At 46.9% G+C, this 15,327-nt stretch overlaps 1 protein-coding gene across 1 annotated transcript; it reads right to left on the reverse strand.

Moving 5' to 3' along the window:
• Positions 1 to 1,493: 1,493 nt before the first annotated feature.
• On the reverse strand, positions 1,494 to 5,817 carry PENK (proenkephalin). Its single transcript, XM_024742654.1, has 4 exons — positions 5,735 to 5,817; positions 5,155 to 5,295; positions 2,418 to 2,566; positions 1,494 to 2,330 (listed from the first exon to the last, which is right to left on the reverse strand). The coding sequence occupies exons 2-4, from the start codon at positions 5,290 to 5,292 to the stop codon at positions 1,826 to 1,828; spliced, it is 792 nt and encodes a 263-aa protein (XP_024598422.1). The 5' UTR covers positions 5,293 to 5,295; positions 5,735 to 5,817; the 3' UTR covers positions 1,494 to 1,825.
• Between the last annotated feature and the right edge of the window lie 9,510 nt (positions 5,818 to 15,327).

Genomic DNA, 15,327 nt, shown 5'->3' on the forward strand with positions numbered 1-15,327 from the left:
GGAGAGAATTAAGTGACTTTTTTTCCCTCAAAGGACTAGCCCCTTGTCTCTCAAATCTGACCTGCAGATGGGTTTTGTTTGGGCCACCCTGTTTTAAATGGAATCAATAGACCAAAATTAAGAACTTGAGATATTATCGTGAAAATTGAGGTTTCAGATTTCTTTGGAAAAGTACTGGGCTGGCGTTTCCAAGGGAAAGAGTTGGCTCAGGGTGAATAGAGACCCAAGATCTCTGATGTGTTTCAGCCCTACCATTTCTTACTGCTCCAGACACGGATTTCCACAGGCCTGCTGCTGTTTATCAGCTCCTTTCCAACCTGCTTCAAACGCTTACATTACCTGCATCTCTAGTTCAAAAGGAGGAGGAAAGATCACGGAGATAGCTGCTGGTGGGGATCAGTGAGTGGCAGGGACCTGTGACCCCTTGCACTGACCGGGGGGACAGCACATGGCCGTGGGGAGGTCCCGGGAACCCAGCAGGGCTGGACTCAGAGGGGCGGTGGGCGGCCCCATCGGGATACAGCACATGGTCTTGCACAGACCTGGGTTGCAGAGCAGAGGCTCTTCCTCTGTCTCCCTCAGTCGCTAAACTCTGATTTGGGGGGAAGAACGCAAAGGAAAGGATGAGCGAGGGTCCTGGGAAAATGACTCAGTGGATGGGAATTTAGCTGCAGGTGGTTTCAGTTAGAAAAACAAAGACATGTTACCTGTTTTGTACCTGTTGTCCCAAATGTTTTAATTAATGTGAAGTAGTCATAAACTCCTTGTGTGATGAGAATTTGCCTTCCAAAACATTCATAATACCTTGCCCAGTGATCTGGTCACCAAATCCCTCCATTCATGCATCTGTCCATTCATCAGATTCTGGAGGACCCACTGGGGGTTATGGTGTAGGGGGTGGACAACAGTGGAGATAGAGACACAAGTCCTTCCGATTCTTGGTAGTGGCCTGGATGAGAGACAGGGAACTGGAGTGGAAAGGACATTGCTTGGGAGCAAGAAGTTTCGGGTCTTAATTCCATTTCTATCCTTCAACTGCTGGGCAATCTTGGGCCAATGAATTGACCTTTCTGGGCTCCACTTTCTGTATTTGTAAAATGGGGCTAAATTATCTTTAATTTTCTTTTTAATTAACGTCTAAAATATTTTGCTGAAGAAAAGAGACGTAAACATTTGGATGTAAATGCAGAGTTCCTTATATATGAGGGTACAGTTTGTATCTTTATTAGGCTTTGGTTATTCCTCACGTACCTGAATTCCGGAAAAGAGAGTGGAAATACATTTTGTTTTGCTACTGTGTTTGCTCATCTAAGATGTCATATACAAGGAATTAAATGCAAAATGTTTTTGCAGCCTCAGCAGTTGGAAGAGGAGGGGGCCAGTGATGCTTCTGTTTAAAGCAGATGGTTTCACTGTCTGTGAGTGTAGGATATGCGGTGGAAACCTAAGGGCGAGTGAGAGCTTCGGAGGGGAAGAAACTTGCAAGAATGTTGTGCAGTTGGGGTGATGGGTTTATTATATCTACATACAAGTATGCATTTATTGGCGTTTTGTCAAAAATAAAGGACAAGGTAATACCAAAAACTATTTGAGCATGTAAACAAGACAGCTGCAAGAGACCAATACTTAAAGGCTTAAGGATTCTCAAAAGAACACAGGACCTGGAATGACAGCTTTCAGGTTGTACAGTTAAGTTATCCAGACAATCAAGTCAACTGTATAATGCAAGCAACACAGGACAATACAACACGGCCGGCGAAGCAGTCTCTCACTGGGGGGTGGAGGAAGGCTTGCTGGGGCCTGGGCTCACTGATGGGAAAGGGGATTAAAATCTCATAAATCCTCCATATCTTTTCTCCATTTCGGGAACTTCCTTTGAGTAACTTTCACCTTCTTCGTCAGAGGGCAGGGAATCTGGAAAGCGCTTGAGGAAGCCGCCATACCTTTTCTGGTAGTCCGTCCACCACTCTGGGCGACCCACTCTTCTCATGAAGCCGCCGTACCGCTTCTGCAGCTCTTTGGCTTCGTCTTCCAGCTGGGGGCTTCTCTTTAAGCCTCGCATGAAGCCCCCGTATCTCTTGCTCACGTCTGCGTCATCCTTGCCTTCCTGGTGGGGAGCCCCTTCTCGCTGGTTCCCCTCTCCCAGCAGCTCTTTCAGCAGGTCGGAGGGATTGCCTATGGAGTCGTCTTCCTCCGTATCCTTCTTCATGAAGCCCCCGTATCTCTTGCCAAGGATTTGACCTCCATTTGCCTCTTCCTCCGGCTCCAGGGGATACAGCTCATCCATCTTCTTCATGAAGCCTCCATACCTCTTCATGAAGCCCCCGTATCTCTTGCCAAGGATGTCACCTCCATTTGCCCCTTCCTCCGGCTCCAGGGGATACAGCTCATCCATCCTCTTCATGAAGCCCCCGTACTTCTTGGCGAGCAGGCGGTGGTCCTCCTGTTTGCCGAGGGCACTGTTGCCGTCTGGAGGGAGCTCCAGCTTGGACAGCTGCAGAAGCTCCTTGCAAGTTTCCCAGGTCTTGAGAGAAGGCAGTTTCCCCTCACATTCCAGTGTGCAAGCCTGGGAAAAGAATTCGATTTAGTGATAAAAAGAGGCTTTTCTGATTTCGTTCATCAAACACATTTTTTTTTTAGACCACTCTATGCTTGCTTTGATGTGGAAACTCCCACATAATGGTCTCATTTTCCTTATTACAACTTTTTGCCGTACTGAACAGGCAAATCAAAGGAAATTCAGAAGGGGGGAATCAAATTAGAATTTTTCTTTGCATTTTAACAGATTGTATATGCTGTGCCCTTGCAATATTGTAAAGATATTTTCCCACCCAATTTTAACCTATATATGATATTTCCTAGCAATTCAGGGGTTTTTATGGCCCCCTGAAGTCTACTTATAGAGTCCAGTTACCAACCCATGATTTAGACATAAAAACCAGGCATTTTCTGGAGATTTAAAAATATATTGGTAGGGATTCCCTGGTGGCACAGTGGTTGAGAGTCCCCCTGCCGATGCAGGGGGAGCGGCTGGGCCCGTGAGTCATGGTCTCTGAGCCTGTGTGTCCGGAGCCTGTGCTCCACAACGGGAGAGGCCACAATAGTGAGAAGCCCACGTACCGCAAAAAAAAAAAATATATATGTATATATGTATATATATATATATATATTACTTAATATGAAATACACACATATTATTTTCACAATGAAAGGAAGCATTTTATTAGTGCAACAAAATTCTTTAGGGTATATATTTAAGCAGCTCTTAATGATTTATTTATTAATTTTGTGTCTAAGAAAATTAAATATATGCATATATAAAAATCTAAAGATCTAATTAAAATGGTTCTGTTTTATTCTTGACATCTGATTAAGAAATCAAAACATCATTAAAAATTTAAGATGTTCAGGTGTCAAGAATATTTCCATCCTAAAATGAAATTTAAATAATCTATTGGCCAAAAATTAATGTTGAATATTTGTATACTGTTACCAAAAGGCTTTTAAAAAGGGATTCCTTCAAAAACAAATAATGGCAAATAATCGGAATAGCACAGTCACAGAATGGAAGTGGTGTTAACTTATATGCTCCTGTAGCCATCTATGAATTTTTGTATTATTCACCCTCTGTGTTAGAGGGTAAATTCAATTTGGACATCAATCATGGCATGCCTGCTCATCTTTGTATCCACCACAGAATGAAGCACAAGTGTCTTTCACATGCTAGAAACTCAATAAATATGTGTTACATTGATTTTACTACATAGTTCTGGCCAAGCAACCTAATTTCTCATGTGTCTTTTTCATCTAAGTGAAAATTCCAGAGCTGCTATAATTCTAACAATATAGTCATCAACAAGCCTTTTTTCACAGAGAAAATAACAATCCTAAATGTAAGCTTCAATAGAAAACTAACCAGTTAAACAAAAAACAAATCAGAAAGAAAAAAGATGGATGGAGGGGATTGTTACCCCTACTTAAGATGCAGCATTTTTCTCAGAGTTTAAATATAAAGCCCTACTACTTGTCTTGTCAAATGAAGTGGATCAGGTAATCCAATGGAACGAAGAAACATTTAACCTGAAATATACACCTTGGGTTTTGTGGAATCCTTTCCTTAATTTTTGTCCCTGTTTTATGCATCTACATAATAAAATTGCTTCAAAAGCTCTAGTGAGGAGCTGAGCTCTTTGGATTAATACATTATTCTCTGCCCAACTTAAGTTATCACAGAAGTTCAACAAATTGAGGAGACAGTGCAAAGGAATTATTGGGGGAACTAGTTAAAATGAAGCTTCCCGAGTCCCAGCTTCAGAGATTCTGACTCAGTAGAGCAACAGGAGTGATTCAAGAGCACACAGACCATGATTAGAAAGACAGTTCTTTTGACCTTAGATTCCCCCCCAACCCCAAGCCCCTGTGTAATTTATCTTTGCATTGCGGCCACCTCTTTGGACTCCGCCACGTCTCCTGTGCCCTCTTCATAGCCAAAGTAAACTGCTGTCTTAGTAGGTGTTACAAAAGTACGTTCTAGACAAGACAGAAGTTGAATTCCAGCATCACTTGCTGTCTGTAAAACGGTGGCTGACCCCCTTCTCTCCAGCCTCCTGCGGTCTCCCTTCCTCCCCTCCCTTTATCCCTTCCCCATCCCATTGCTCTCTCTTACCCGCAAGTGAGGGTCAGGGTCTGAGAGACCTGAGCTTAAAAGGGCTAGAGATATGACATTCGAATAAAGGCAGCGGAATATCACTAATAAAAAAGGCTATATTCTTTGCGGGAAGGATGGGAAGATGGCTGTGTGCGGAAGGAGCCCTTGGTGGGCTACGTGAGGAGGCGGGGTAACTGAGCATCTTCCTGGCGGCAGGTGAGGCGACAACCCAGTGCTCTCCGAGGTGCTGAAGACAGTACAGCTCGGGGCTCCCGCCTCCCCGGGGTGAAAACAAACTTGGCTTGCGGGGAGACCCCGCCGCCCTTTCCGGTCCCTAGATAGTCGTGGGTCCCGAGAGCTACTTGGTCAGCGTTCGGGGAACAGTCGGGACGCCTGGGTCACCAGGGGTCCGCGCCGGCTGTGATCACGAGATCCGCCGCGCGGAGGACCCGGGCTGTCCGCTCAGGGTCGCGGTTACCAGCTCCCGCGCCGCGCGGAACACTCACCAGCGGGTTGAGATCGGTCGGGCGCGCCAGGCGGTAGATGCAGGTCGCGCAGTCCTGGCTGCATTCCGCCCGCACGGTCGCCAGGAGCCCGGGGCCGAGCGCCAACAGCCAAGTGCAGAGTCTCAGGAACCGCGCCATGGTCTGCGGGGAGAGGGCACACGAACTCCGAGCCCGCCCGGGGCGCAGAGCGGCTCCCTGGCAGGGACTCCTCGCGGGGCAGCTGCAACGGGGGCGTTCGTCGAGCCCGCCGGGACACTCTTTCCCGGTCCCCTCGCCCGCCTGGGGGACGGCTCCGATCGCCTCGCGGTTCCCGAGTTGTCACTGTCACCCGGACCCCGGGGCGGCCCCAGACGCTCGCTCCCTTTCCGGGCGGCCGCTGGCCCGGGCAGGATTCTGGAGGGAACTACGGAGACCAAATTCGAGAGCGCGCCAGCCCGGGGAGGGGCGATATTGACCGGGGTCACATACAAGGAGCGGAAGAAAGTTGGGGAACCCCATGCAACGCAACGCGGAATAAAACGCAGCTGGCGGACGGCCCCAAACCCACGCAGCAAGGCGAGCTTTGGCCAAGTTCACTCACGTTGCCACTGTTCCGGGCGCACAGGCTGGTCGGAGAAAGCCGGTGCGGGCGACTCCAGGAGGGAGAGGAGAGCTAAGGCAGGCGGGCGGGCGGCGCGGTGCTCACCGTCACGGTCCTCGGCGTCGCCGCGGCCGCAGCGCGGGGTTGGGGGCCCGCCTCTACAGCCTCCCTCGCCTTCCGGGCTGGGGCGGCCGGAGCCACTTTATAATTCGCCCCGGAGCGCAGGAGGCGTGCGCGCCCCAATCGCCGGCGGGCTGCCGCTGACGCAGGCCCTACGCCGGCCGCGTGCCGCCCCCGCCGGAAGGGGGGTCCGGACCGCGGCGGGGGAATGCGCGTGGCGGCCCACCCCTCGGCCGGGTGACACACCAAGGCAGTTAGGAAAGTTGGGGAGAGAGTGGGATGAGATCAAGGGCCCCCGCGCAAAGTCACTGCCATCGCCTTCCCTGGCGTGCGGGCTCCGGTCGAGGGCCCAGGCGGGAGGGGGAGTTAGCGGGGCACACGGAATGTGCTGGAGACCCTCCGAGTATATGCGGGGGTACCCTTCCCCCGCCTCCTCCTGGAGCTGCCCCGTGGCCCGGGTGGGCGCCGGGCGCAGCCGTCCGGAATGTGGCCACTTGTCCACCGGTCTGTCCCCGCACTAGACTCCCTTGCTGACAGCATCAGGCGCGTAGTAAGCGCTCAGTTAACAGTTAAAGGAATGACTGAAACTTTCCGGGGATCTTAAAATCTCTGGACAGAGCTTTCCCCTTTTTCGTTAGTGAGACCCCTTGCCAAGCGCGCACGCGGTAAAGCCCACGCTTCGTTAACGATGTTTCCACCTACCAGGGTGTCCTGGGGGATTTCCACGAGTGAGACTGGGTGCGGGGCCGGGGCGATGTCCGCATCAGGGCTGGTGGCCAAGGAGCGAGGTTGGAGGGACGCGGTACCCAGGGCGTCTGGGGCTTGGGGCGCGGCCAGGCAGAGCGCCGATGGCGGAGGCTGGGGCCGTCGATTGAGACCCGCTCGCCATCCTCGCTCTGCGGAAGATTGCCAGGAAGCAAGCCATTTACCTTGTCTGAGGCCTTAGTTTCCCCATTTGGAAAATAGGGACAGAGGTAATGAGGGACAATAGGGCCGGAGGCTACGCATAGGGTTCCGGAGAGACGCAAATGAAATAATGGACCAAAGCACATAGCCTTGTGCCTGGCACATAGCAAGCCTTAAAAACGTGTTTCTAACCCTGCCATCCATCTATCTGCCTTTAGGTTTGTCTATCATTTACTTATCCTACGTTTATTGTTTATTGGTCGATCCATCCATCTATGTATCTATCAATCCTGGTCTTAGAGGGAAATCACAGAGTCCCACAGCTCGTACACAGAGAAAGAATCCCAGTGCTTTCCCAGTCAAAGCACCTTCTGCAAAGGATGCGCCAGCACTTGGACCTTCGCGCGGACCAGCCGCCGCAGGGCTCTTCCGAGCTCGGGCCGCGCTGCGTCTCCCACTCTGGTCACTAGAGGGCAGCGCTCTCCTGCGTAGGTCTGGGCTCCGGGGAGGGGTCTTAGGGTGCCAGCCGCGGAGCACCTCCCGCGCCCTGCCTGCCTCCCGGGCAAGGCAGCCCTGCACCGGGCCGGGAAGCGGAGCGCGGGGCTACGGCGGCAGAACGCTCCGCACAGATCGGAGGAGCCAGCATTGACATCTTGCCGGAAAAGCAGAACGTTTCCCCTTCGACGTTTTAGGCTTTTCACATGGACGAGGGTAGAGAGCTGGTGATGCTGTCTCCAGCCACTTACCCGTCCCCCAGCAGGAACTAGGTTTCCCCCTGCTGCCTGGGGTTTGGAAAGGCAGCGACTACACTGCAGTACTCAGTGCGAAAGCCGTGCACGAACAACCGGGCCTAAAAGGAGAGAAAACTTGCTATATCTGAGCACTGGCATCCTGGGGATCACCCAGGTACGAACATTAAACACGTAACCGGGGCCAAAGGCTGAGACCCGCGTGTGAGTGACCGCACCACGTGCTGTTTCCCTGGGTACACAGTGCTGGACGCCGAAAGACCCCTTAGAATCTTGGAAAAGTAGAAGCTGAAGACTGAAAGTGGACTTGGGGATAAGTTATTCCAACCTTTATTCTATAGACGGGAAAAACGAGGATCCGAGCATACAAGTGACGTCCAAGTGACCGGCCCAGACAGAACGAGGCAGAACCAGGTCCCATCACACCTCTCTAGGAGAGGTCCTCCCCCCGCCCCTCCCCTCACACCCTCAGGCCTGTTTTTTGTTTCTGTTGGAACAATTACTGTCTGCTCTGAGTTAGTGTCTCTTGGCGGACCTGCGTCATTCTCTGAGGCTTAAGTTAATTATTTATCTATTTTTGGCTGCGTTGGGTCTTCGTTGCAGTGCGCGGGCTTCTCATTGCGCTGGCTTCTCTTGTTGCAGAGCATGGGCTCTACGCACACGGGCTTCCGTAGTTGTGGCACGTGGGCTCAGTAGTTGTGGCTCACGGGCTCTAGAGCACAGGCTCAGTAGTTGTGGTGCATGGGCGTTGTTGCTCCGCGGCATGTGGGATCTTCCCGGACCAGGGCTCGAACTCGTGTCTCCTTTATCGGCAGGCGGATTCTCAAACACTGCACCACTGGGGAAGCTCTCTGAGGCGTTTTCAATGTCAGGAGAGAGAGAAAAGGAAAGAGAAGGCTGTCCCCTAGGAGTAGGGTGGGGATACTGACTGCCCCTGCACCCGCCTAGATACTTGGGGTGTAGGTGGTACTGAGTGAATTTGTGTTGACAGACTGACTGGAGGGATGCGGTGGGGAGAGGTGGGTGTGGTTTGCGTGCCCCAATCAGCGAGGATCTCTTCCTACCACCCTCCCCCATCTACCCTGGGGCTACAAGACATACATTTCTGTGTTCATTCCTTTATATTTGAACAGTGGTAGTGAGTTCCAAGGGATTCATTTTTCCACGATCCTCTAGATATTTATCAAGCACTGATAGATTTTGCCTTATCTTCTGGGAAAACGCTTTAGAAATCAGACTCAAAAAAGAGAAGGGAACCTTCTCTTAAAGCATTTAATCCACAGAATTCTGATTCCCAGGTTATGATCAAGACCTCACCTTCTTCTGATCCTAAGGTCCCAAACATCAGACAAAAGAGATTCATTCTAGAGACCAAGAAATGTGGCTTTTGAAGCCCCGATGATGAGTGGTGTTTTACTCAGTTCTTATGTATTCTGGGAGCCTGTAGGAGGGATTTTAACAAGTCCTTTCAGGGTCCTTTTCCATCATTTCCGGGATGTCTTTCAGGTTCCTCTCCTTCCCTCCACTTCCCGCCTCCCAAACACACATTCTTCGTTATGGAAACTTGCTTTTCTGCCCCTCTCTCTGTAAGATAGCAGCAGTGGGAACAAGGCAGTTCTGCACTCTGGGGATCGTGTAATGTTTCAGCATAAAAACACCATGTTCTCACATTTCAGATGTCTGGAGTCACACCAGAGGCAGGGCAAACTTGCCCATTTTCAGTTACACTGTAAAGTGTGGGCTTTGCAAGATAGGATTCTGTGAGCTGGGCATGTTACCGTGAAGGACCTCTGTTAAGGCGTCTTCTTCAGACTGGCACACAAAGAGCACCGTGGCAGAGAGGGTGTAAGCGGAGCTGGTGGGAAGATGATTTGTGCTGTAATAAATCCCCATTCTAAGGAGGGTGAATGCTGGCACATCCTCACCCTCAAACAGCCAGGGAGCAAAATAAACCCCTTGGAAGAAAAAGGAACCTGGTACAAAGTTGCCTGAAACGGAGTTTAAATAATAGAAACTGTGTTGATGTGTCAGAGAGAGAAAGAGAGTGAGGAAACAGTAACAAAGCAGCCAGGAAGGGAAACTAAAGGAAGCCTATGGAACACACTGTTTGTATCCTGTAAACTTAGAAAGACTTGATAAACTTAGCCTTCAACTCTCAGACAGGGAAACATACATTTTAGTGTTAAGTATAGGTAATTAGCCCGCGAATAGAGCAAGTCACACGATGACTCGTTAGATTCAAGGAAGACATAGCTGGGGATGCAACCAGACTCTGGAGCAGCTTGACTTTTGAAATGACTTCTGGAACGGCTTTGAAGGAATTTAACAGCCACCCCGGAGAACCAGGCATGTTAAAAAATGGTATTGCCTCATTGGACCTAATCCTTAGTTCATAACTTGACTTTGATTTGTTTTTGGTGGTTTCCAAAATCAAATTCAAGACCCCACCTGCAGGACCTGAAGAGAAGGGTATCAAAAGTATTAACTGAATGAGTGGACACATCCACCAAGGAAACGATTTCCGAAATCGAGGCGGTGCTAGAAGAGCAACTCAAAACAGGTTTTCGGTAACAATAAATCACTGTTGCAAGTGCAGTGGCTCCAGGTCATCAGCTTCTGGAGGGAACTCCTCTGCATACGACCCACAGCACAAGCTTTACACATGATAGATATTCAGTAAAGTCGTTTTTGAAAACCGTGTTCCTCTTGTAGCTACATCTTCCGTAGCTCACATGCTCATGGGATGGACCCCCAAAGTCAAACTGGTGCCATAAAAGTATATAGAGGAAGAGCTAAACCCAGCATATACTCACTTCTAACTCTATCATTACTCTCTTGGTATCTCTTTTGTTGTGCATAGACGTTACAGCTTAGACAAAAATATTATTTTGATGAATCTTGTGAAAATCAGTCTAGAGAAAGTGATCTTGTGTGGCACGAAATAGAATCAGAGGAGAAGAGTAAGGTCAAAATATATGCCTTTTTTCTACTCTGAAGCTGTTATCTGATTACACATTTAGTGAAAGAGCAACGTCAGGAAATATCTCAGCAGATGGCCTAGAAACTAACAAGTCGCATGATTTCATGCAGGAAAACAATTATTTTGCTCTTAAGAGTTTAGGATCAGAAAATACTAAGTTTAATTTCTGTTTTGTTGTCAGTTGAGCATGTAAACTTGGGAAAGTCAATCTCTAAACCTCATTTTTCTCGTCTCCATGCAATGGGGACAATAAAGCCAACCACACTAGTTTGTTGCATGGATTAAACGAAAAACTAATATGTATATGCATATATACTGTGTAGGAATTCAATTTATATTAATGACCTTTTGTTGTGCTGTGTTAAACTTGAATTTCTGAGGCAGAATGGTTTTTTTCTCAGTTTCTGGATTGTCATGTTCTTGGCCTCTTATTTTTGAAGCTAAGATTTGGCTTCCTTATTGGAGTGTTCAAATAATGAAAACAAGTGACTATTTTGATAATGGTTGAAGGAAAAAGGCTATTTATCTACCTGGATCCAGCGCTCCAAATTAAAAATCACATCGATAGAGCAATTTATAATAACTGCGGGTAGCAAGCTGCTTCATAAAACTGTAATAAGATATTGCTGGAAAAGAGGACTTGGGCATGGCATGCACAGTTTGATCAATTGTTATTTTATTTGGGAGAGATTATGTCGCATTAATCTTCAACACTTCTATGCGTGGCAGAGCCAATTAGGGGAGATAAGATGTAGAAGTGTTTGGATCAGAAAATCAGAAAATGTTTGGGGAACTCAGAGGCTCCCCAGGAGGGCAGGGTTCCTGGAACAAGTAGAGAAGACTGGAGAGAGAGTCCAGGAACAAGGCAGAGAGGCAGGAAGGAGCCTGTCGAAGGAGACAGCTGTCAGAGTGCAAGGTGTGTGAATGGGGAATTGATCTGCCATGGGAGCCTCCAGGGGAGTGGGCTGGGGGGCCGTGGGAGTGACGCAGGAAGGAAGGAAGTTGCTTAAGCGCTCTTGGGGGGGACTGCAGGGGAGCAACTGGTCACTCAGGAATGCATGATGGACAGGGCATTGGCTCCCATGAGCCCACCATTTTCTCTGCAATGCCCACTCCCACAGTGAGTTCTCTAAGGAGCCTGATGCCCCCAAGGAGATTTGCTCAGAGATGGGGGGTGGGGGGAGAAGAAATGCTTTTGTCCCTCATGTATAGTACGTTTGTGTTTTTAACTTCATATCCCCCAGGGAAGACGTGGGAATAAGACAGAATGTGAGCCTTTGGGATCATCTCTTATCATTCGCCCAGTCCATCATCCTTCCCTAGAGGACCACACACACTTTATTGATTAATGGATGTTCTCCAGGCAAGTCCTCCTTCAGCTTCTTGCCATATGTCCTCCAAACGTATTTGCTTCTTCCACTTAGATTGTCTCTGAATTTGCATGTGGCATGCTCCCTAGCCCTCAGGAAGCTCATGTCATTGACGACGTATTCCTCTCTTGGACGGTTAATTTTAGTTACTTCTTAGTCCTCATACACTCTCATAAGCATAAAAACTTTCTTATTTTCTCTTGTTTTTTAAAAAGGGCACTATCTTAAACCTGCCATCATTCTCCTCCATGCTCAATATCTATCTAACTCCATCTTGGCAGTGAAAACTGTCGGAAAATGGTCTGATTCCTTCGTTGGCCCTTCCTCGTCTCCTCTATGAATTTCTTATGCCGCTGCCGGTTTACTTTTGCTCTTACCACTCCGGTAAAACAGGACACGGTGACCTGTTAAGGTCAGTAGGAACTTCTAGATGAAAGCCCAAGAAACTCTTTTTAGACCTTATATTACTTGTCATATCTGCAGTACTGGACACTTGTATCTGCATTACTGGACACTTGTCATATCTGCAGTATTGGACACGTTGTATCTGCAGTGTTGGATATCGTTGTCCATTCCTTCTTTCTAGGAGTTCTCCCTAAAACTTTTCCTCTTCCTTTTTTCGGCTGTGCCTTCTTACTCTATCTCCTGGACTTTTCTTTCTCCATCTGTCCTTTAAATGGTGATGTTCCCGATGGTTTTGTCCTGTGCCTCATCTCAAGTTACGTGTTCTGCTTGGGAACTCTTATCCGCTCCAGGACTTTACCTCTCATCTATGCATCAATTATTTCTGTCTCCAGTTCTGGCTCCTCCTCTGTCTACATGAGGTTATCTCAATGTGTATGTGCTCTGGGCACCTCAAACTTGTCATGTATTCAACTGCTTAAATTATCTCTTCTTTAAATCTGCTCTTGCTGTGTATTCACTCTCAGTGGATGGCAGACAGAGGAAATCATTCTTTTTTATTTTAAATTTAGCCATTCTAATGGGTGTGTAGTGACATCTCCTAACTTTAATTTGTATTTCTCTGATGACTATTTAAAAAAAATTTTACTGGAGTATAGTTGATTTACAGTGTTTTCTCTCATGACTATTAACGTTGAGTTTCTTTTCACATGCTGTTTGGTCATTCATATCATTTGTGATATGTCAGTTCAAATATTTTGCCCATTTTTATTGGGTTGTTTATGATTGAGTTGTCAGAACTCTTTATATATTCTGGCTACAGGCCTTTTGTCATAAATCGGTGGTATGAGTATTTTCTCTTTTGTCATAAATCTGTGTTATGAGGCTTGCCTCCTTATTTTCTTAACCATGTCTTTTGAAGAGCCAAAGATTTGTGTCTTGTTTAAGAAAATTTTGCCTACCCTAAGATTGTGAAGACACTCCTATTTTCTTCTACCAGTATTATAGTTCTGGTTGCTATGTTTAGGTCTTTGATATATATCAAGTTAATATTTGGGTCTGTGATAAGGGTCAAAGTAAATTGTTTTTCAACAAACATCCAGTGTTCCAGACTATTTTTCCCATTGAATTATCTTGGCAACTTGGTCAAAAATCAATTGACCATGTAACTGTGGATCTATTTCTGAATTCTCTGTTCAGTTTTTTGTTCCACTGATCAATATGTTTACCTTTATGCTAACATTCCACACTGTCTTGATTACTGTAGCTTTATATGGAAATCAAACAGTAAATTCTCCAACCTTGTTCTTCGTAATTGTTTTAGCCATTACAGGTTCTTTACATTTCCATGTAAATTTTAGAATCAGTTCATCAATTTATACAGAAAAGCTTGCTGGGAATTTGATTGGACTCATTAAATCTGTACATCAGTTGTGGGAGAAGTGACGTCTTAACAACTGTGTCTCCCAATCCATGAGCATGGTATATCTCTCTATATATTCAGGTCTTCTTTAATTTTTATCAGTTTTAAATGTTTAGATATTGCATACATTTTATAAAATTTATTTCTAAGGATTTCATGCATTTTGATCTCTTTCAAATGGTATGACTTTAAAGTTTATTTTCCAGTTGTTTGTTACTAGTTCTGATTTTTTGTTAGCAAAGAGGAACAAACTCTTTTTTGTTTTTTATTTTTATTGGAGTATAGTTGATTTACAGTGTTGTGTTAGTTTCAGGTGTACAGCATAGTGGATCAGTTCTACATATACATATATCCACTCTTTTTTAGATTCTTTTCCCATAGAGGAACGAACTCTTATAGGTTCTAACCTGATGTTATTCTACCTTAGATTATAATCAATAGTGCATTTCTCCACTCCTAGCCTGTAGGTGACTTCACAGAGTCTTCTTTTCATTCCCATGTGTAGGCACAGGGACTTGTATTTAATAGGCCTCAATAAAAGTTTTTTTGAATAAGAGTATCACTTTCAAGATCAAGTTCATTTTGGTTTAGTTTTCAAAAGACCATTAAAAAGCACTCAGGATTTAAAACTCTGGGGATTCTCATAGCTTGAGCTATATCTGAAAAGTAGAATGAAGTGATTTGACAGTTACTTGACTGATCTGAAAAATGTGGACTTTTTCTACACTTGATTGGCACCCAGAGTATTCATTGTTCATCTTAACAAGGTAAGTGTCAAATCACATCCTAGATTACATTATCTCAAGAGGGAAGTCTAATAAAAGGAGAAAAAGGAGAGGGAATGGCTCTCCTTGAGAGCCATGTGCATCACTCAGCCGGGGTGGAATTCAGCAAGGAGGATTCTGGGAGGTTAGTAGGACATATGGACTGGCATCTCCTCTCTCCTTTTGGCCTTTCCCGAATTCTTCCGGTTGGTGGTAGCTTGTTAGTTCCATGTTCCTTACTAGGACCTCCTGTTGTGAGATGGCTCACCGCAAGTGGTTACTATGGGGCCTGGCCAGGGAGGGCAGTTTCGGTCAGTGGTTCCCCTAACTTGAACGAGGATGCTTTCCAGTTCTCAAAACCATTGAGCTAGCTATGAACACTGCATTTGACATGGGCAGAAGTGTCCACGCCACGCGTCACTTTTAAGCCCTCCTTTTCCTTCCTCTTCCCTGCCTGCATCTGTAGGGGCAGGGCTTCTGGCAAAGATTCTCTCCTTGACCAAACCCTAGCCTGACTCTCCTGAGTCTTCTTCTCCAGTAGACCTCAAACTTGGTTGAACAAACACTAATCCGGTTTCTAGCAATGCAAGTCCTTCTCCCAAGGATGACTCTAGCTCCCCTTAAAGTGCCTTGCCTGAGAAAACTCAAGGCTGCCGGAAGAATTTGCTGTTTGTTCCAGCCAAGACCTGAAGATAGGACCCCTGTCTCCAGCCTCTGTGGGAGGGGAGGAGATGAACTTCCATAAGTGCCAGCTGGCAAACCAGATGCATTTCCCATGGACCAATCCCTCCATCTCTTTCATGCTTTTTGTAAGGTCTCACTTCCCCTGATTCTTCTGAGCTTCTGCTCACCCCTCCTTACTTTCTCACTCTCCCTTAA

The sequence above is a fragment of the Neophocaena asiaeorientalis genome, unplaced genomic scaffold, assembly GCF_003031525.2.
Source record: "Neophocaena asiaeorientalis asiaeorientalis breed wild unplaced genomic scaffold, Neophocaena_asiaeorientalis_V1.1 scaffold226, whole genome shotgun sequence".
In the NCBI taxonomy this organism is placed as follows: domain Eukaryota; kingdom Metazoa; phylum Chordata; class Mammalia; order Artiodactyla; family Phocoenidae; genus Neophocaena; species Neophocaena asiaeorientalis.

Excerpts from the sequence above, each read along its gene's own strand:
- PENK (XM_024742654.1), bottom strand. The coding sequence starts at position 5,292 with ATGGCGCGGTTCCTGAGACTCTGCACTTGGCTGTTGGCGCTCGGCCCC. Across the intron at positions 2,567-5,154 it reads CGACCGATCTCAACCCGCTG|GCTTGCACACTGGAATGTGA; the intron begins GTGAGTGTTCCG and ends TTCTTTTCCCAG. Across the intron at positions 2,331-2,417 it reads CACCGCCTGCTCGCCAAGAA|ATACGGGGGCTTCATGAAGA; the intron begins GTACGGGGGCTT and ends CCTTGGCAAGAG.